The sequence below is a fragment of the Neoarius graeffei genome, chromosome 8 (assembly GCF_027579695.1).
Source record: "Neoarius graeffei isolate fNeoGra1 chromosome 8, fNeoGra1.pri, whole genome shotgun sequence".
In the NCBI taxonomy this organism is placed as follows: Eukaryota; Metazoa; Chordata; class Actinopteri; order Siluriformes; family Ariidae; genus Neoarius; species Neoarius graeffei.
The window spans coordinates 35602141-35625065 of record NC_083576.1 but is presented as its reverse complement, the minus strand read 5'-3'; the positions used below and the strand labels follow the sequence as shown (position 1 = coordinate 35625065).

At 40.0% G+C, this 22925-nt stretch overlaps 1 protein-coding gene across 4 annotated transcripts in view; it reads left to right on the top strand.

The window, feature by feature from the left end:
- spdl1 (spindle apparatus coiled-coil protein 1) overlaps nt 1-22925 on the top strand; it is a 130404-nt gene that overhangs the window by 44564 nt on the left and 62915 nt on the right. For all 4 annotated transcript variants that reach the window (XM_060927605.1, XM_060927604.1, XM_060927603.1 and 1 more), the window contains one exon: nt 11785-11979. In XM_060927605.1, coding sequence (XP_060783588.1) covers nt 11785-11979 — 195 coding nt within the window. The remainder of the gene's footprint in view (nt 1-11784; nt 11980-22925) is intronic.

Genomic DNA, 22925 nt, shown 5'->3' with positions numbered 1-22925 from the left:
TCATATTATTTTTATTACTATCTAATAATTTATTATAATATTCCTTCTTACATGTCCTCATAATGCTGGTTAATTTATTCTTGTATTTTTTATATTTAATTTCTGCCTCCAAAGTTCTTTTTTTTATGAATTGTCTATACAGCGTGTTCTTTTTTTTTTTTTTTTACAGGCATTTTTTAATCCTTTGGTGATCCATGGACCATTTGCTTGTTTTTGTCCATCATTGTATTTCCTTACAGGACAGGTTTTATCATATAGTGTTTTAAAGATATTTAGGAATCCACTGTATGCTTTGTCAATATCTTCTTCCTCATATACGACTCTCCAGTTCTGTTTAAGTAATTCACTCTTAAGTATCCTTATGTTTTCTTCGGTTCTTATCCGTTTGTATTTCAGCTGATTCATATCCTTAGGTTTCCAGTAATTACAGTGATAGACAATAAATACAGGCAAATGGTCACTGATGTCATTATATAAAAGCCCACTTTCTGTATTATTTTCCATACTGTTTGTAAATATATTATTTATTAATGTTTTGATTAGCAAATGCACAAAATATGAAGTTGGTACCCTAAACCAAACTATAAATATTAAGGTATCAAGTACGGCATGTTTTACGATAGACGGAAATGCTGTTTTAAGGCATATTACAATATAATTACAAATCTACAGTGTAGGAAAAAGTAACCTTAAAAATACTTTATTTGAAGAGCTTAAACAGTGTATTGATTAGCTTTTCCACATCAGATGGAAGTTTATACTGCCTGCCAGTTGATGTAAGTGGGGCATTAATGTTTTTCATGACATGCACCAGAGGGACCCAACAGTTATCCTCTCTCCTGGGCCAGCTGTGAATCTGAGGCCCTGTCCACACGGCAACAGATTCAGGTGAATCCGATACAATTGTTTATCGTTTCGGCCTGGCGTCCACACGGCACCGGCGTTTTGGGTGCCCCAAAACGCAATCTTTTGAGAACGGGTTCCAGAGTGGAAAGATCTGGCAACGTTGCCGTTGCGAAGTCGTCTGGATGAGTAGAACGGATTTGTTTACGATGACGTCACAACCATATGACTGTGAGTGCTTCACGCCGGGTAGAAGTGTAATGAACTCGATGCGAGTTGTCAACAAATCCTATAACTTGGTTCATGAAACGCGATTATAAAATATTTTCACTGTGAATATTTATTGTGTAATGGTGCAAAGTGAGAGAGAGAGAGAATAGCCCTTAGGGCAGAGTCAATCCTGCCAGCAAAAATAGGGAAAAAAAGGAGCGATCTCACCTCTTCAGATGTTGGTTTAAGTCCTACAATATATTCCTCAAAAAGGGCGTAGAAGAACAAATTAATCCATCAACGTGTAGCATTCAATTTATTCCGGACCATTAAAGACGCCGCCTTCCGCGTAGAATCATACGTCATCCTCGCCGCCATATTGGATGGGTCAAAGCGGAGAATAAAGATGCCTCATTCATGTGCTGCGTTTAACTGTACCAACAGGTTTACCGTCCAAACGAGCTCACATGGGATTACCTTTCACAGGTGAGACTGGAAAAATACTTTTCATTGTATTTGGTCATTATGATGTAATTTTACGAACAGATTTTTCTGACTTTGTGGCTAATATGAAGTCTCGCGCATAATAGTTTATGCGCATGCGTCCTTACTTCTATTGTTCTAGTGTCTCCGAAGGGACCGTCTTACAGTGCCCCTAGAGGTGTGGCATGTGTATTGCATCATTTTCAGCAAGCGTTGCGTTGCCATATGGACCTGATATTTTACTGATCGTTGCCCATTTGGACGCGATATTTTTTTAAATAACATCTCGTTGCCGTTGTCGTGTGGATGTAGCCTGAGAGGGACCATGAGGATGTATAAATGTTACTTGTACATCTTGTTCCTCCTCTGATAATGCACGAATGTTGCCTATCCACCACTGTCTGTCATACAAACATACAACATATTTACCAGGAATTGTATCTGCCAGAGAGACTGCTGATTTAACAGGGGTTTTATGCATTACTTGTGGCCGATTCCCACTCGTATCCACAATGAAGCTAGGACCACCTGACACCCTGCTGACTTACAGCTGGTTGGACATGATTGGAATGAATGAGTGGTTTTCTCCTGTTCCAGGAATAGTAGCTGACCTTGAAAATCTTGTCTCCAATGCTTTTCCACTCTCCATAACTTCCCCTGTACCAACCCAGATGAAATGGATGTTCTTGATCTGTTTTTCTGCCCACAAAAACAGATCAGATGGGGTTAGTATGTGATCACTCGTGACTGCCTGTAAGCTAGCTTGAGCTGTTGACCGCTTTACAGTGCCTCCAATACCATCACAGGGTGATTTACCATGAGAAGTGGCAAAGAAATGCCATTCTGCCAAAAGTCCAAAATCGTCTGCAAGCTTTGTTAGATTTGTGAAATTTTTATAGTTTTTGTATTGGGCTGCTGATCCGTCACTGAAGTAAATGACCTTTTTCAGCTGGGGATGTAAATGGCATACATATGGTAAAACGTTTTGTAAGAATGCATGCACGGCCACTGTATCATGCTTAAGGCAGTCACTCATTATGCAGCTAGAGATGCATTTCGTTACTTTTGTACCATCTTCATTCTTTGCTCTAATGTACACTGCAAATGGATGAAGAGTGCATTGGCTGTTGTCCCAGTGGTATCCCTGGGCAGAATCCTGTACACAGAATGAAGTTTTCGGCAAAATCCAAAAGCATAATGCATTCATCCTTTGACAGATTTTCCTTCAAATTCTTCAAATATCCACTCTGGTGTTTGGCAATGAAATGATGTTCTGCTAGTTTGTCTGCTTTTTCAGTTAGAGTTTCAATAAAACAGCATTTCCATCTGTCTTAAAACATGCCATACTTGATACCTTAATATTTATAGTTTGGTTTAGGGTACCAACTTCATATTTTGTGCATTTGCTAATCAAAACAAGCTCTTTCCAGTGGTATAATTGTTTTTATGGTAGACCTTGTCATACGTTTGTAATATGCATTTGAATTATAGGCACAAAATTTATTTATTTTTTATTTTTAAAGCCTAATAAATCAGAAAGTTTGATATTTCTTTTGAACACATACCTAGTTGCCTAAAGAGTACTATAACGAGTAATAAATAAGAAAATTTGAAAGATCTGGTGTGCTTTAATGTGGAGATAAGGCCTTTTAGACACTCTGAGGCAGTTTGGTAAACCTTTACATTTTTAAGTATTTCATCTAACTAAAACCATCTATGCAAAAGTGGCACATATGGTTATATTCTAGACGACATCAGCAATAATGAAATGAGAGCAACATGAATGTAATGAAAAAAAGTTTTATTAAAATTCAGTGCAAAGACAACTAGACAAAACTCTATTTTCAAAGGTGTTCAAACCTTGTAAAAATACACAGTATAAATATATCTGAGCGGGGCTTTCAAAGTTTGAACATTGTAAACATAGGTCTTGGCTACATAATAGTAACAAGAGCATTTAGAAATTGTATGTAGTTTCAATACAAATTGTAAAACAGGCCCTGTCCACACGGCAACGGATTCAGGTGACTCCGATACAATTGCTTATCGTTTAGGCCTGGCGTCCACACGGCACCGGCGTTTTGGGTGCCCAAAACGCAATCTTTTTGAGAACGGGTTCCAGAGTGGAAAGATCTGGCAAGGTTGCCGTTGTGAAGTCGTCTGGATGAGTAGAATGGATTTGTTTACGATGACGTCACAACCACATGACTGTGAGTGCTTCACGCCGGGTAGAAGTGTAACGAACTCGATGCGAGTTGTCAACAAATCCTATAACTTGGTTCATGAAACGCGCTTACAAAATATTTTCACTGTGAATATTTATTGTGTAATGGTGCAAAGTGAGAGAGAGAGAGAGAGAGAGAGAGACTCTGCCCTTAGGGCAGAGTCAATCCCGCCAGCAAAAATAGGGAAAAAAAGGAGTGATCTCACCTCTTCAGATGTTGGTTTAAGTCCGACAATACATTCCTCAAAAAGGGCGTAGAAGAGCAAATTAATCCATCAATGTGTAGCATTCAATTTATTCCGGACCATTAAAGACGCCGCCTTTCGCGTAGAATCATACGTCATCCTCGCCACCATATTGGATAGGTCAAAGCGGAGAATAAAGATTCATGTGCTGCGTTTAACTGTACCAACAGGTTTACCGTCCAAACGAGATCACATGGGATTACCTTTCACAGGTGAGAAACAACAAATTAATCCATCAACGTGTAGCATTCAATTTATTCCGGACCATTAAAAACGCCGCCTTCCGCGTAGAATCATACGTCATCCTCGCCGCCATATTGGATAGGTCAGAGCGGAGAATAAAGATTCATGTGCTGCGTTTAACTGTACCAACAGGTTTGCCGTCCAAACGAGATCACATGGGATTACCTTTCACAGGTGAGACTGGAAAAATACTTTTCATTGTATTTGGTCATTATAATGTAATTTTACGAACAGATTTTCCTGACTTTGTGGCTAATATGAAGTCTTGCGCATAATAGTTTATGCGCATGCGTCCTTACTTCTTCTATTGTTCTGGTGTCTCCGAAGGGACCGTCTTACAGCGCCCCTAGAGGTGTGGCATGTGTATTGCATCGTTTTCAGCAAGCGTTGCGTTGCCATATGGACCTGATAACAGACAACCATTCACATTCACACCTACAGTCAATTTAGAGTCACCAGTTAACCTAACCTGCATGTCTTTGGACTGTGGGGGAAACCGGAGCACCCGGAGGAAACCCACGCGGACACGGGGAGAACATGCAAACTCCGCACAGAAAGGCCCTCGCTGGCCACGGGGCTCGAACCCGGACCTTCTTGCTGTGAGGTGACAGCGCTAACCACTACACCACTGTGCCGCCTCTATTTTAAAACTTATATATTTGAAAACTAGAAGATTCAAGGTTTCTTATGATGTTACTCATGTGTTTCTAGAACCAAAACTCACGGAGAACCTAACGTTTGTTTGGGACAGTTCAAAACGTACCCCCCGAGGGGTACTGGGCTCCACAGTGTTAATGATTTTCAGCAAGCCATAACTTGGCAAATATTGAACTGTGAACTTTCTATTTCAGTATTTAAAGGTGTCTGGCATTGAAGAACAATCCTTGAAAATTTCATGTATCTTGCATGAATAGTTTAAAAGTAATGACTTCTGGAAGTTAGGTCCATTTTCTGTAGCACGCGTTTCAACAGTAAAATTGGGGCCATGCCCCTTTTTTAAAGCCCCTATATCTCAGAAACTAATGAAGGTACAAGCCTAAAATTTTGTACCCAATTTATTGGGCACACTGACAATATTTCTAGAAAGTATGAAGATGGTCAGTCACTACGTTTACATGCACGTCCAAATCGAGCTGCTGTTGGTAATCGAGCAAAGGGTCCCAGCAGGGGTGCCAGAGAAATCCAATCCTACATGCACAAGTGAAATCGGGCTATTGTGCAAGGTGCATTGTGCACCCGAGCCACACGTGGCGCTACACGCCCCATCGTGTTGGTACACTTCCGGTTGTCGTCATGAAGAAGAGCTTAATAGTGTTGCCAGATACTGCTGACGTTTTCCAGCCCAAAACATGTTCAAATCAGCTAAAATGCACTTAAAACCCCCAATCTGGCAACACTAGCAGTTCCGTGCTCAAGCTGTTCGGCTTGCTCTAACAGACTATGGCTACAAACTGTCCGGCGCAGACCACTGTTTTGTAAGACAACTTATGTTGCACAATAATATTTTTCTAAAGTCCATTTTTTGCTTACAAAAAAATATATATTTTTTTGCTTACAATTTAACTTATGTCTTAATAAACACAAAAAGTTCAATTGTTTTGTTTTTATTGACATTCTTCAGATGTTGGACATATATATATATATATATATATATATATATATATATATATATATATATATGTATATATATATATATATATATATATATATATATATATATATATACACACAAATACAATGACTTGTTTATGTACACAATTCACAGCTATGCAACAGCTGTACAGATGTATTTGGTGATACAGTAAGTGAGCTAAATTTTAACAGTGCAAACAATGCCACAAAAAGAAAAGATTCATGCCGTTGTCATGATTCGTTGTCATGCCGACCGAAGCTGTTGTGTTTCCCGCTTGTGGTCTCGTCACTCGTCACTTCCGGAAGTAGCTCGACAAGTAGCTCGATAGGGTATACATGCACAACGTAGCTCGGCAGAAATCGCATAAACTAGGTCGTGTAGCTCGAGTCCGAGAAATCAAGTTCGGTTCAATTTCAGCCGAATTAAGGTGTATACATGGCATTTTGAACTTCGATTTCAGTCGAGCAACGGCAGAAATTCGATTCTCTCTATGTGCATGTAAACGTAGTGACTGATGGTCAGTGGCGAACATTTTTCTAAATCTGGTGATTTGGGGCTGAATTACCCTATTATGTTACTCAGAAGACTACTGTTCAGAAGGGTTAGGCACTTCTTTTCAAGCTTTTCTTTGTTTTAGGTTTCTACAGATGAATACCCAACCAAAATATAATGTCAAGATTACAGGTGTCAAACTCAAGGCCCTCAAGCAAAATACAGCATTCTGCACAAAATACAATTGGATAATATTGAAATGGCCAGTAACATAGTACTATTCAACATTATCTAGAATTCACAGCAGACCCACAGCAACCACCACTGTACAGTGACCATGGGCTCACACTTCATAGTGCTGAAATGATAATTGATGCCTATCTGCTGTGTTTGATCAGATCTTCATATTAAAAATGTATTGGGTGTTGACTCCAGATCCTGAAATTTTATTACCCAGTGTAGTACTGATGTGTTGTAGTGATTGTAGTACTTAAACAAATCAATAATAAATGGGGAATAAAAGGGGGCAGTCTGTTTTCCCAAAGTGTAAAACACAGTAAAATACACTATCAAAATACTCAATCAGAATAAATTTTTAAATGAGATTAAGTGCAACTTAAGTTGTGCTGGGCATTGAATGATGTTTGAGTCAAAATATTAAAATAATAAAAAAAAGTAAATGCAGCAATAAATATATAGATTCAATATACCATAAAACAATTTAGTAAGTTGTACTGCAAAAATATGAGTTCATCAAACTTATTTTCACAATATCATTGTTCCATTTCAGTTTGTTTTTATGTGATAACAGGATTTATTTCAAAGTGGCTTTTTTAAAGTCTATTTTTTTTATAATGACACTTTCATTTTATCATGAAACTTTTTTCCCCATAATGAAACTTTTTTTTTTTTTTTTTGCTTCCTGATGCCAGATTTATTTCATAATGACTCTTATTTCATTTAGTTGTAATCTGTCAGTCAACACCACCATGGCTGAACCTATTCAGTGATTGGCAAATACCTTGTTATTAACTATTTTTGCCTAGTGTGCAGTACATTTGTAGGATGGAACTGCCTGCTCGCAAAGTTGTCCTGGCTTTCAGGCAGATGTAACCACATTGAAGACCTCAGTGTGCTCAGAAATGTGAGGCTTTCTTCAGCTAATCAAATTGATAGACATAAAATAACATCAGCCGTCAAATTGATCTGCACTGAAGATTTATTAGAAATGCTTGGGAATAGGCGTGACAGTGTTTCCCCTAAATGTACTGTTATTTATTTATTTGGTGGGGGTGAAGGGGTGTTAGATGAGGATGATCACCTGCAGGACCGCTCCCTGCAGCTCCTATTACAGAGCATTTGGACCTGAATAAACAGTTGAAAGAGTCATATTTAAGTCTTCACATTTAGATAGTGAAAAAGAAAAGGAAACCCAGTGGGTGCAACTGCAAGATCGAGCAAGGTTAGATGACATGCCATTTTTCTGGACAGATAACTAAATAATTCTAGCTAGCACTTAGCTATCTTAGCCTTAGAATGCATGCGCTCGACTCCATAAGTGGTGAGCATGGCATTATTGGGGCCTTTCACATGATGTCACCATTACTGCGGATTTGTTTCTCCAGCCAAGCTTTGTGTTTGACGATGACCAGCACAAGTGTATGCAAGTGATTGTAAGCCCGATTCTGTGCATCTACAGATAAACTTGTAGAAGTTACATCTAAAAGAACAGTGCCAGAGACCTGTAGTGTTTTGGATGCAAAAACAGATGTGGAGATGAACCTGGTTTAACTTTTCACCGCTTCCCAGTGAACCCAGAAAAACAAGAAAAATGGTGAGCTGCAGTTAAACAGGAAGACTGGATGATGAAGCATCCCCGTGTGTGTGAAGAACATTTTATATCAGGTTAGAATGAAAGCTCTGTGCAGCGTTAAAACGTATATCTGGATGTAGGCTATGGACGCAATATGTTTATTCCTAATGCTTGGCGAGACTAGCAGCAGGTTTGTTATGTACTGATAATGTAGACAAGGCTTAACACCATAAAATTTTCTAGATCTATGTTCTGGCTTGTTTATTACTAGTAGAAGTTCATGTTTGAGCTTACCTTTGTCATAAAGGTATTTTTCTTTATTGGGAATATCCCATAGCATTCCGGCATGCACGAAACCTGCCCCAAAATATTGGTAGGCATCTGTACTTTTGTAAGCCTTTAGCCTCTCTCTGGTGTATTTAGAAGTCCCAACTACTAAATAGTTCAGGATGTTGTAGTGTCCCAAATCCAGTAGCTGATTTGCCGTACACTTTTCAAGTGGAATAAATATATTTGTGGGTAAGTTAAGAAGAAGCAGCTTTCATTTTTGTCACATGTACACTCAACCACAATGAAATTTCTCCTCTGCATTTCATCCATCTGAAGCTGTGAACATGTGCACACACAGACACAGAGACAAAAAGAGGGGGAGAGAACACAGTGAGCAGAATAAATAAATACATTTGTGGGTAAATTACATGGAATTATGATGCATGCATATTTCAGCATTTGGATGTAACGTGATCTGCTGGTATAATCAAAATTTTTAATCAACACGATGTTTTCCACACATCACCATCTTGGTGTGATGCAGTTCTATAGTTATGCTGATTCGTTAAAGCTCCTTGCATTTAAAAAAAAAAAAAGCTCCTCACCTTCGCCTATTTCTGTAGGACCATACTGTTTGCATGTCAAAATGATCATGTCTCATCTGCATCATATTGTTCTTGAGAGACATACAGAGGTGCTTGAAAGTTTGTGAACCCTTTAAAATTTTTCTATATTTCTGCATAACTATGACTTAAAACATCATCAGATTTTCACACAAGCCCCAAAAGTAGATAAAGAGAACCCAGTTAAACAAATGAGGCAAAAATATTATACTTGGTCATTTATTTATTGAGGAAAATGATCTGATATTACATATCTTTGAGTGGCAAAAGTATGTGAACCTCAAGGATTAGCAGTTAATTTGAAGGTGAAATTAGAGTCAGGTTTTTTTTTTTTGATCAATGGGATGACAATCAGGTGTGAGTGGGCACCCTGTTTTATTTAAAGAACAGGGATCTATCAAAGTCTGATCTTCACAACACATGTTTGTGGGAGTGTGTCATGGCACGAACAAAGAAGATTTCTGAGGATCTCAGAAAAAGCATTGTTGATGCTCTTCAGGCTGGAAAAGGTTAGAAAACCATCTCTAAAGAGTTTGGATTCCACCAATCCACAGTCAGACAGATTGTGTACAAATAGAGTAAATTCAAGACCATTGTTACCCTCCCCAGGAGTGGTCGACCAACAAAGATCACTCCAAGAGCAAGGCGTGTAATAGTCGGCGAGGTCACAAAGAACCCCAGGGTAACTTTTAAGCAACTGAAGGCTTTTCTCACATTGGCTAATGTTAATGTTCATGAGTCCACCATCAGGAGAACACTGAACAATAATGGTGTGCATGGCAGGGTTGCAAGGAGAAAGCCACTGCTCTCCAAAAGAACATTGCTGCTCGTCTTCAGTTTGCTAAAGATCACATGAACAAGCCAGAAGGCTATTGGAAAAATGTTTTGTGGATGGATGAGACCAAAATAGAACTTTTTGGTTTAAATGAGAAGCGTTATGTTTGGAGAAAGGAAAACACTGCATTCCAGCATAAGAACCTTATCCCATCTGTGAAACATGGTGGTGGTAGTATCATGGTTTGGGCCTGTTTTGCTGCATCTGGGCCAGGACGGCTTGCCATCATTGATGGAACAATGAATTCTGAATTATACCAGCGAATTCTAAAGGAAAAGGTCAGGACATCTGTCCATGAATTGAATCTCAAGAGAAGGTGGGCCAACAGCCCTAAGCACACAAGTTGTTCTACCAAAGAATGGTTAAAGAAGAATAAAGCTTATGTTTTGGAATGGCCAAGTCAAAGTCCTGACCTTGATCCAATCGAAATGTTGTGGAAAGACCTGAAGCGAGCAGTTCATGTGAGGAAACCCACCAACATCCCAGAGTTGAAGCTGTTCTGTATGGAGGAATGGGCTAAAATTCCTCCAAGCCGGTGTGCAGGACTGATCAACAGTTACCGGAAATGTTTAGTTGCAGTTATTGCTGCACAAGGGGGTCACACCAGATACTGAAAGCAAAGGTTCACATACTTTTGCCACTCACAGATATGTAATATTGGATCATTTTCCTCAATAAATAAATGACCAAGTATAATATTTTTGTCTCATTTGTTTAACTGGGTTCTCTTTATCTATGTTTAGGACTTGTGTGAAAATCTGATGATGTTTTAGGTCATATTTATGTAGAAATATAGAAAATTCTAAAGGGTTCACAAACTTTCAAACACCTTTGTAGGAAAATGCCACGCACAATAAAAAAAAAAAAAAATTGAAAATTTCAGCTGACTTGGCAGTCAACACCTTTTAAACCTGACAAGAAACAGGCTATATAATGATTGGCATTTGGTGTGCTGTCGCTTTGGCCTGAGTGTGTGAGCAAACAATGATGATCTCTGACCCTGCTCCACTGGTGCTGACTGACAAACTATAACAAGATGACATAAGTGTTGTTATGAAATATTGTGTCATTGTGAAATAAGTCTCATGAAATGAAAAAGCATATTAAAGTAAATTGCGACAAAATGTTATGTTGTGAAAATTACTGTGATGAAATATTTCATAATCAATTCAGTATTTATTTGAATTTTTTTTCGCAATATATTAATTCCTTTATATACTGATTGCTGCATTTAATAATGGTCTTTTAGATCATTTTTACATTATTCTTATCATATGAGCATTTATTTTATTTAATTTTAATAGCATTCATTACTGGGTAGCACAGTTTTGTGCTTCTGGGTTTTTCAGTTTACTATAATTATGTCCTGCTCAAGCAACATGCAGAATCAAATCATGTGGCAAGGAGCGAGGCATCTTCACGCATTGCACTCATTCTCAATTGGATGGTTTATGATTTTATACTTTAAAATTCACAGAGGGAAAATAAAGAACTGAAACTAATGAAAGTTTTGGAATCAAACAGTTTTTCATATTTTAGAAGGGAAAAAGTACATCATCCTATTCTATTTCCAGAGTCTAGTTTATTAATTACTTGAATAGATATGTTTAAAAAAAATCAAAAGCCTTAGTTTATATTCCCTCCAAAGCTTTTCAAAAATGTTGACCTGGCCCAGCAGAATAAAGGTTTGATACCCTGGTCTCGATATTAATTTTTTTTTTAACAGTTATGAAATGACTGAGCTTTTAATTGAACATCTGAAATGTCTTTTCCCTTTAGTGTAGTGTTACGTATTACATAATCTTTGCTTTATATATACCAATGCAGTAGTTGCAAAGTAAGTAACACCCCCCGGCAAAATTCTCTGTAGGTGGATAAATTGAGGAGTGACCTCGATGAGGCTCAGCTTCTTGAGAAACAGCTGAGACATAAGTTGGAGTTGCAGTCTCAAACTTTAACCAACAAAACTGAGGAGCTTCGCAAAATCTCAGAACATGCCCATGAAACTACGTCTTCAGAGATGTTGGAGCTACAAATCCAGAAGTTGGACCTGGAATCATGTATGGTAAAGTATTTTTATTTTATTTTTTTTTAATCTTGCATATTTTAGTAAGTGTTTTTATACATCACTTTACTGAATGTAAATTGAATAATTCTTGAAAATTCAATGCATGTAAAGAAAGATTATAATTTATAGAGACAGAGAAAATATGGCTACATTAGCCATATTTCAATGAGTATAATAATAATGATGCATTGTACTTATTATGCGTTTTTCTAGACTCCGGGTACTACAGGATTAAAAAGTAAAAAACAAAGCAAGAATATCAAAGTATAAAAAGAATGTATATTAGTTACAATATATATTGTAACTAGAATATATTAGTTAATAATATTAATATAATTAAGATATAATAAAGTAATAATAAAGCAATATAATTACTTAATATATTAAGTTATATTAGAAAAGAATATATATTAGTTGACCCACATCAAAGGAATAGCACATAACATGACAGATGATGGTAGTAACAGCAATCAGAGCAGACTAACTGCTGATTTTAAAAACATTTCTAAAATGATGAGTTTTAAAACTGAAGAGTCTAGGTGCATATTTTTGCTCTTCAGGCTGATTGCTCCAGTGCTCCAACAAATGGAGTGTATTTAAAAAGTCTACACACCGATGTTAAAATTAGTGTGATGTGTTAAAAAAAAACCTTAAATCATGTCCGTTTCTTTTCAACTTTTAATGTGATATAGCAACCAACACAATCCAAGTGAAAAACAAATAGAAATGTTTTGGGGGTGAAAAGAAAATATAATAACCTGGTTGCAGAAGTTTGCAGATAATTGGCCATGTGACTGTACTCAGTTGAATTTAAACTAATTCTCAAAAGTACCTGTCATCAATGAAGTGATTATGATTAATCCCAAAAATGATTAGCTGTTTCTGAAGGGTTTTGGTGACTATATCTTGGTATCATCTGACAGCTGAAGCTGTTGTTTTCAGACAGTTTACAAAGCATGTATGGGATCTCATTGTTGAAGGGTATTGTACAGGAGAGGGGTACAAAATAACTTCTAAAATATTATATGTACCATGGAATACTGTGGAGGCCATCATCAAGTGGAGAAAATGGGACACTATAGAGCAGAGGCTGCATTACAGTAAATTATCCATCACATCAATGGACAGGGTTGTAAAAAAAAAAAAAAAAGGTCCGTATTACATTTATTTTCCATCTTTTTTTCATTTGTAGTTTGAACAAGTAGAATTAGTCTAATGCATTGCATTAGGTCTATCTTATTGTAGCTTCCTGTAGCAGTAATGATTTAATTTAGGGGTGGAAGGTATAAATGGTACAGAAAGTACACTGGTATGAATTTGCCCAAAAGTATGGATTTTGACGATCATTTGCTGATCTTGCTTCGTCATCATCAGCCTGTGCTAGCAAATCGTCTGGAAAACATCAGAGCCCATGCTGCTTTGTTTGAGAATGGGGAACAAAATAGCTGAAAGTGCTGCACACAACTAAGAGGCGGTGGAGTTGATAAACAAAGACCAGTCCAACTTTTGTTATATGGGCTTGGATTGGGTTTAAAAAAGTCAGACAATGAGCAGAAAACAATTTGCAAAATGTTGGACAACAGTGGTTGCAGGGGTGGTAATACAAGCAATCTTTTAATATCAAATCAAAGCACATTCTGGAATATGAGGAAAGCAAAAGAATGCATCCTCTGGAAATTGTCAAGCAGTGGTGGAAAGAAAAAAGCTGGATCTGCAAATCAGATCACTTTCTCAGGCAATTTACAAAGCCTGTTCTTATGAAGGGAGTGGTGTCCTGATATTAATGCCATTACTGTGTACTTGCGTGAGGAAATGGCTCCTTTCCAAATGGTTGATAAAACACTTGTTCTCCTGTACTTGAAGTCAGTTTTTGTAATTTTATTTTCACTTTGTGCATCTTGATTTTTATTGTATTTTATGAAAGTGTTCTTTCCAGAGATGGAAGTGGCTTGAGAAAAGGTTATTTATTTATTTATTTATTTATTTATATTGCAGTTTTGCAAAATAAATGTTCTTAAAAACAACCACTAAACAGAAAAAGTTGGGATGGTATGGAAAATGCAAACAAAAGAAAAGGTGATTTTTCTAAAATGTACTTTCATTTGTATTTCATTGGAGACAGTATGAACCCAAGATATTTCTTGTTTTGTCTGGTGACAAATTCATTTAGTTAATATACAGCCATTCCTGCATGTCAGCCCTGCAACAAATTCCAGAAAAGTAGGGATGTGGAAATTTAGGGCTAGTAATGAGGTAAAACAATTAATAGTGATGTGATTTGAAATAAGCAATGTCACCATGTGATTGTCATCATGATTTGGTACAAAATTAGTATCCAGGAAAGGCCTAGTCTTTGAGGAGCAAAGATGTGCCGAGGATCTCCAGTTTGTCAACAAATGTGTGAGAAAATGATTGAAATGTTTAAACACAATGTTTCTCAAAGAAAGATACAAAGGAATTTGGGTATTTGACTCTGCGGTGCATATCATTAAATGATTCATGGAATTTGGAAAAAATTTCTGTGCGTAAAAGGCAAGGGCACAAGCCTAAGCTGAACACCTGTGATCTCTGATCCTTCAGACAGCACTGTATCAAGAACCGTCATTCATCTATAGCTGATATAACCACATGGGCTCAGGATGACCTTGGCAAACCTTTATAAAGCACTACAGTATGCCAGTTAAAACTTTCCTGTGCCAAAAGGAAGAGTTATGTTAAGCTATGGTCACACTACAGCTTGCAATGCTTTGTGATGGGTTATCAATGAAAATGAGGCATTTTGGTGACATTTTTATTTGTGTCCTCACACTACTGCTTGCCAATAGCGAGCAAATTTGAGCACCACATCTTTGACCTCTGCCAGGTTCTTTACAGTGCATGTGTCATACAGTATGCCACAGCTCAGGTGATGTTCCATAGTCTGGGGGCCCTCTCTGCGCACTCAATCTCCTGCATCTTTGGTGTATCCCCACTTTACCATATTAGACTTCCATCTCCCCATGCGTGCCCGCAATCTGTTCAGACATGTTTGGTTGGAACCAGGAGGCAGTTTCTCTGAGGGATTGATAGGTATATGACTATCCTCTGGAGATTTCTTGAGTCTCTTTTCCCAGAGTTTAACCCTTTTGGATAATGCATTGCAGTCCTGGGGTTGGACAGACGATAGAAAGCTTCTGCATGATTTCAAACGTTGGGGTGGCAAAGGATGGTCATAAAGGGGTTGTCTTCTGATTGCCTAGGATCTTTTTGGCTGACTACAGTTCTTCTGATATCAGAAGGTGTGATACCAGACAAGACATAAATGTTGTCAGTCTTCATAGGCTTCATGCACCCACTCATGCAGCAACAACTTGTGTTCAGCACAGAATTGATCATCTTCGCACGAGTTGAGCATTCCCATACTGGGTGGGCATATTCGGCAGCAAAGAAACAAAGAGCCAGAGCTGTTGATTGGTTGATCATTGAATTTGCTCCCCATTTTGGGTACTCGGCTTTTGAAGAACATTATTCCTGGAACTGACTTTCCCGTTAAGCTTGGTGATCTGTGCTTTCAATGTCAAGGAATGATCAAGAGTAGCACCAAGGCAAACTGGCTTGTCACAGTGCTCCAAGCCAACTCCATTCCATGTGATCTTTAGCTTCTGGTTTGCATGCATGTTCTTCAAGTGAAAGGCTCAGACCTGAGTTTTTGATGAGTTTGTTTTGGTGGCGATGCATGGCGATGTACAGGCAAGGTAAAAGTTCTGATCACAGGCCGCAGGCAAACACTTGACTGTCATGCCTTTGTGCACTCAAGCCTGGCACGAGCACGGAGTGCGTTGTCCATGTTCTTGGGACCCAGGTATTATGGGAAACACGTGATGCATATTTGAGCACAGTCAGGACATTGTTTTCACAGAAACTTTGCGAAGCATTATCACATCACGTTTGTTTCTAGCCATGTTTATATGACTGCCTTCTGTTTTACTTTTGGCTTCATTTGTGTTTTGTTACTCTGACCTTACCTCACATTTTGTTTTTTTTCAATATCATGCCTGCTAATAAATACTCTTCCTGCACTTACAGCCATCTATCACTCCATACCTGACAGAATACTTTGCCAAGTCTCTGTGAAAGCAGCATCCTTATATGTATGTTTTGATTGTGCTCAAATCAGCATCAGGTGTTTCCCATAACAACTGGGTCCCAAGAACACGCACAATGTGCTCTGTGCGTGTGAGCGAGCATGGCCGCTTGAGCTGTGCTAGGCTCGAGCGCATGAAGGCGTGTTCTTTTGAGGAGACCTGGCATTTTTACGAGGAGGCATGCTTGAGGGTTTTGTAAATATTGGCGTCTGGCAAGAGAATGATTGATTGCCGATGCCTTGCTCAATAGATTAAACAATGCATGATATTGGTGCCAATCAATCAGTGATGATCACAAATGTATTGTCTAACCGTCACCAAACATTTGCTGAATATTCATGAACCCTTTGCCCAACCAATTATGAGCCTTGGCAAAGGATCTCTGAATGTAAATGGACTTTACAAGTCTCGACGAAGGTTAGGCTGTGCCTCGCTGTTGTGTTGCTGAGGCCCCCGTAAGCATTGGGGATATGGATTCGAGACAAATACATCTCAAAAGGCTCGCCAAAAGTCCCTTGAGCTTCGGGAAGTATTCCCAAACCCATCTGCGAGTATTCGCTGCCTAGTTTGCCAACAGAAACGTTGCCACCAAATTTCAATGCATGCATTGGAAATTTTCACTAAGTTGTTGGCCCTAGTTTCCGCCTCATTCATGAGGCTTAAACGCACCAAAAAACAACTCATAAATCTCAGAGAACATTTGTCGTACATCGCACAATTGGTGGTAATGCTACCAATTTTTCATCACCAAGCATTCATAAGCCCATTGCGAGCTGTAGTTTGACCAGGGCTTTCGGTAGGAACCCTGGGTTCAGCCTCAAGGTCACCCCAGAATCCTCCAATCATGATTGCATGCATGGCAGACTTCTAGTTAAGGCATGCTGTCCTCCCACCTCTGTGCTGGGGCACTTTTTTTTTAGAAACATTATGACCTTAAATGCTCTCAGCATACAAGGTGCTCATGCTAAGGTTCTAGCACTATTGATGACTAAGTGCTATGACGTAGTCATCAATGTATCCATCATATCATTGTGCCAAACCTATGGGGCAGAGAGTTGGAGCGTGTGCCTCCATTGGTACAAGGATATGTCTGTGGTATTTGGGGTTACCTACTTCAGAGTTTTCTTTAATGGTGCATTAGACAAGGTCAGTCTAAATTAATCAGAATTGGCACTAGCCTTTAAGTCGATGGAGCCTTGAGCCCACCCCATTCCCACCCATGTACATAAAACATCACCCCTAGTACATATGGTGGCTTGTAGCATTCATCTAGAGTTATCATTAGATGAACTGTACAAGCCACCATATGTACTCGGAGTGATGTTATAGACAGTCATGATATGACCTTAAAGTACTTATCCTGGACCAACTGAGGTTTTTTTTTTTTTTTTTTTTTTTTTTTTTTTATATATATATGAAAGTATGTCCCTTTACATACTCATCCAGAAGGGTAATTTTGCACAAGGCCATCTGTCTACAGCAGAAAAAAATAAAATAAAACGCGTCTGGAAAAATCCCAAGGAAGTCTGGAGCCAGATTCGTGACGTCACATACAGAACCGCCAGCAGGCTGAGAGAGCTTGCATGGGTTCAGTGCACAGTCTGTGTAGACCAAGTTTAGCAGGTGGCAATTTTGCATTGAAATATGGAATTGTCGCCTGAGCTTCTAAACCCATGGATTCATGTGTCAATGCTCATCTATCTATTGTTACATAAATCATATTTTTTCTAATTACTATGATGTATTTATATATTTCTTCATTTAGAAGAGTGCTGGCTACTGTAGGAGAAAGATTTCATAAGCTTCACACATGGAATCGGCTAAGCAGGGTTGTATATACATTTAATGTGTTTGACAGGTCCCAAGATCTCAAGCCCTGACACGCATATCCCTTGATACATGTGACCTTGGGTGCTGTGTGAGATGGCTGCCTCTCCAGTAGCTCTGTAATTTTTAGCTCTTTAAACCTCTTTTTTTCCACCTTTTTACTTTTCTGCTCTTCTTACGAAGACATAGTGTCTCGTCTCGTCTTCTTCCGCTTATCCGGGACCGGGTCGCGGAGGCAGCAGTCTAAGCATGGAAGCCCAAACTTCCCTTTCCCCAGACACCTCGGCCAGCTCCTCGGGAAGAACACCGAGGCGTTCCCAGGCCAGCCGAGAGACATAGTCCCTCCAGCGTGTCCTGGGTCTTCCCCGGGGCCTCCTCCCGGGGGTACATGCCTGGAACACCTCCCCAGGGAGGCGTCCAGGAGGCATCCGAAAAAGATGCCCGAGCCACCTCAGCTGGTTCCTCTCGATGTGGAGGAGCAGCGGCTCTACTCCGAGCTCCTCCCGAGTGACTGTGCTTCTCACCCTATCTCTAAGGGAGCGCCCAGCCACCCTGCGAAGGAAACTCATTTCAGCCACTTGCAGGGGTGATAGCGTTCTGGCGCCGCGCCGGATTTCCGGCGTACCGTGGCTGGGGAAAAAAAAAATCTAGTTCACCCATTGTCCTGTGTCATTCTGAGATGCGCAGATAGACAGTAAAGGGAATTCGCATGATATGGAACTAGTGGGGAAAAAAGTGCCGTCACGGCACGAATTAGAATTAGACGGCACTTTTTCCCCACTAGTTCCATATCATGCGAATTCCCTTTACTGTCTATCTGCGCATCTCAGAATGACACAGGACAATGGGTGAACTAGATTTTTTTTTTTCCCCAGCCACGGTACGCCGGAAATCCGGCGCGGCGCCGGAACGCTATCACCCCTGCACTTGTATCCGCGATCTTGTTCTTTCTGTCATTACCCAAAGCTCATGACCATAGGTCATAGTGGTCATAGAAGGTCATAGAAGACATAGTGTGTTTTTCTTCATATCCCATGGATATTTTTAACTTTAACACGCAACCAGGAGCCAGTTTTCTCACTTATTCAAGAGAGGAGCTGCTGGCCCTGAAAACAATGGGACGAGCCGGGATACGACACCCCATCCCAGCGGAGCTGAGGAGGAAACTCAGGGACTGCAAAGCCGGGGCTAAGCTAAATGCTAGGCTAGCAGACATCCGGCGGCGCTACAAACCAGCCATTGCCTCCGTTATCATGGGGAATGTGAACTTGCTGATGAATAAGGTCGACGAGCTATCCGCACTGAACAACCAATGGATTTACTAGGAGAGCAGCTTATTTATTTTTACGGGGACATGGCTAACACATCTTGTACCGGATGCTAACGTGGACCTGCGGGGATTCACTGATGTGAGAGCCGACAGAGACACTAAAGCATGCGGGAAAGGCAAAGGTGGGGGACTCATAATTTACGTGAACAACCGCTGGTGTAACCTGGGATATTTCTCCGTAAAGACAGTCTTATGTTGCCCGGACTTGGAGCTGCTTGCATCACCATCTGTGTTTACATCCCTCCGAGGGCAGACGCAGCTGCTGCATGTGAGGGGATTCACTCTGTCACAGCAAGGCTGCAGACACAGCACCCTGAGGCATTTATGATCATTTCTGGGGACTTTAAACATGCTACTTTGGACTCTACTTTGGCTGCTTTTTACTAGGCTGTGGACTGTATCTTTTTTAATTTCCCTGAGGGAACCCTCCCAAAGGGATCAATAAGGTTCTATCTAATCTAAGTAAGTGTATTATTGCCCAGCGCTTTCGTGTTGTTTACTTTTGTGTGTGTCAATAAATAACATTATCCGTGTACCACACAAACACAGGAACACCTAATTTAGAGTATAGTCTCTTTTTATTTCTTACCCTGGCAACAGTCAACTTGTGAATTGCCGATTTTCTTGGTCTTTTTTTCGGCTCTGCTTTGGTCCTCGGCTTCTGGGTGTGCCTCGCACGAAGCGCTCCCATTTCTCTCTCATTGTCAGGTCTTTTTGAAAACGACGAGTACTAATCCCATCAAGATTGGTGTTGCTATACCCTCCTACGATACATCTGTTAACCATTTTAATAATTACATGATAACGTTGAAGAAATTTGCAGAAAACCACCAGGTCATTTTCTCATAAACAAACCAGCGCTGACGTAGGATTCAGAAGGAGGCGTCCCGCACGTGATGTCACGAAAATCAATGTTTGCCGGGAAATCCAAATGCCAAGTTTTTTTTTTTAGAGGCGGACGAATTCGCCTCAAATGGCTTGATTTCAACTGAATTTTTCTGGTATTGCACAAGGTAAAAAAAATTGCACAAAATGCAAAATGTGACAGATATTTGACCAAAGTTTAATATAAAATAGGAGAATTACATTGATCTTGCCCCTGAATTTACCCGTGATATGCACTTTAAGTAATGAGGTAGCGTATTTATTTATTACTTATTTTTGTCATTTATATTTATTGTTTATATATTGTATATTATATATCTATTATTACTTTTACTTATTTATTATTATTTACTTGATTATTTAAATGTAGTTGATGGAACTATTGTGCATGAAGGTGCATCTCACGGTTCATTCATGTGACCTAGTCTAAAAGACAGTCTTTGGTATTCTATCTTAGGGCTGAACGATTTTAAGAACAAATTGAATTGCGATTTTTCTGGCAGATATTGCGATTTCGATTTCAACCACGATTTTTTTTTTCTTTAAATCGAGTTTCAGTGCAAATTAATTAATACAATGAATTCCATAAAGCTAATGCAAGAATGAAAACTGAGGTCAACAGATTTCAAATGTAGGCCTGTTTATTAACATTGAGTGCCTGAGGAACAAGTTAGAATAACTTAAAATAAAAAGAGAGCCATCTTTCTTAAGTAAACTTTTGCTTCTTTTACTTTTCCCATCTACAACATATCAGACATAAAAAAGGTTGATCAATGGCTCAGCAGCATCAACATATTGCACTTTTGTAAAAGAATGTACATAAGCATTATAAATTATAACTAGAGCCAACAATTCCCCTGTGGGAAATTGGAAGAGTGATGCAGTGCGCGCAGCAGTCGCTATTGCAGCTGAGCTGTACTGTGTGAATGTGTGACTTGCCATGATCCTAAAAGCCTGTGTCTGTCTGAGAGGGAGCAGCCCCTCCCTCCTCTGTGTGTGTGTGTGCGCGTGTGTGTGAGCGAGCATCCCCTCCCCCACCCGCACGCTGAGAGCAGAGACGCAGAGAGGCTGTGACACAGAGTGGTAGCTGACACAGAGTGTTTTTACACCATGCTGGGGCAATACGCAGAGCATACATGTGTGAAATTATTGATGAAACAAAACATGGGTCAGTTTAGGAGCACTGAGAAAAACTGCGGCTTTGACGATCCCAAAATCTTGTTGTCTGAGATCGTGATTTTCGGTTGAAAACGATAGATCGTTCAGCCCTACTCCATCTGAATATTTCATTGTCCTCCTTCTGGAAACGTGGAGTAGAATCCCCTGTTCCATTTTCCCGATTGTGCTCCTCTTCAGGTAGAATAAAATTACTTTCTTGGGACAGACAGTTTCTCAATAAGCTTGAAATGTGTCTGGGCCCCAGCCCCAAAGTTTATACTCCTGTAGTTTAGTCATCAGAATCCCTACTTAATGCATATACTGTAACCTTAATTGTATTATCAGCAGCTCTTGTCCTTCATATAGTGTCTCAGCTGCTGGTCCACAGTCATCTGGAAAATAACTCCCAGGCTTAGCTGTTGTCATATGCCCCTTTTCCACCAAAGCAGTTCCAGGGCTGGTTCGGGGCCAGTGCTTAGTTTGGAACCGGGTTTTCTGTTTCCACTGACAAAGAACTGGCTCTGGGGCCAGAAAAACCGGTTCCAGGCTAGCACCAACTCTCTGCTGGGCCAGAGAAAACAACCGCTTACGTCAGCGAGGGGGCGGAGTTGTTAAGACCAACAACAATAACGCGAAAGATCGCCATTTTTAAGCGACGAGAAGCAGCAGTTGTACAAACGCGAAGTCATCCATTATTACCCCTTTTCCACCAAATCAGTTCCAGGGCTGGTTCGGGGCCAGTTCAACTTGCGAGCCAGCTGAGAACCAGTTTGCTTTTCCATTGCTCGTGGTGCCACGTCATTACGTCGCTGTATACGTCATTACGTCGCTGTATATGTCAGTTATGTCGCTACGTTTGCTTAAACCTTGGCGCGAATATCGAAGCAAAAACAACACAGAAGAAGCAGCAGCAGCAACAACAATAATAATGGATGACTTCGCGTTTGTACAGCTGCGGCTTCTCGTCGCTTAAAAATGGCAATCTTTCACGGTCTTGTTATTGTTGTTGGTCTTAACAACTCCGCCCCCCCGCTGACGTAAGCGGTTCTTTCCTCTGGCCCAGCAGAGAGTTGGTGCTAGCCTGGAACCGTTTTTTCTGGCCCTAGAGCCAGTTCTTTGTCAGTGGAAACAGAAAACCCGGTTCCAAACTAAGCACTGGCCCCGAACCAGCCCTGGAACTGCTTTGGTGGAAAAGGGGCATATTATTGTTGCTGCTGCTTCTTCCGTGTTGTTTTTGCTTTGATATTCGCGCCAAGGTTTATGTAAACGTAGCGCCGTAACTGACGTATACAGCGACGTAACTGACGTATACAGCGACGTAACTGACGTATACAGCGACGTAATGACGTATACAGCGACGTAATGACGTGGCTCCGCTTAGCACCGCGAGCTATGGAAAAGCAAACTAGTTCTCAGCTGGCTCCCAATTTGAACGAGTTGTGAACCAGCACTGGCCCCGAACCAGCCCTGGAACTGATTTGGTGGAAAAGGGGTAATAGTGTGCTTTTGGCACAGCATTACTGTGTAATTAGCATGACGAATGTCCAGACTGAAGACTCTTGCTCAGATGCTGTCCATCCCTAGCCGTTAGTGATGCTAAACTTATATTGGCTGCCTGA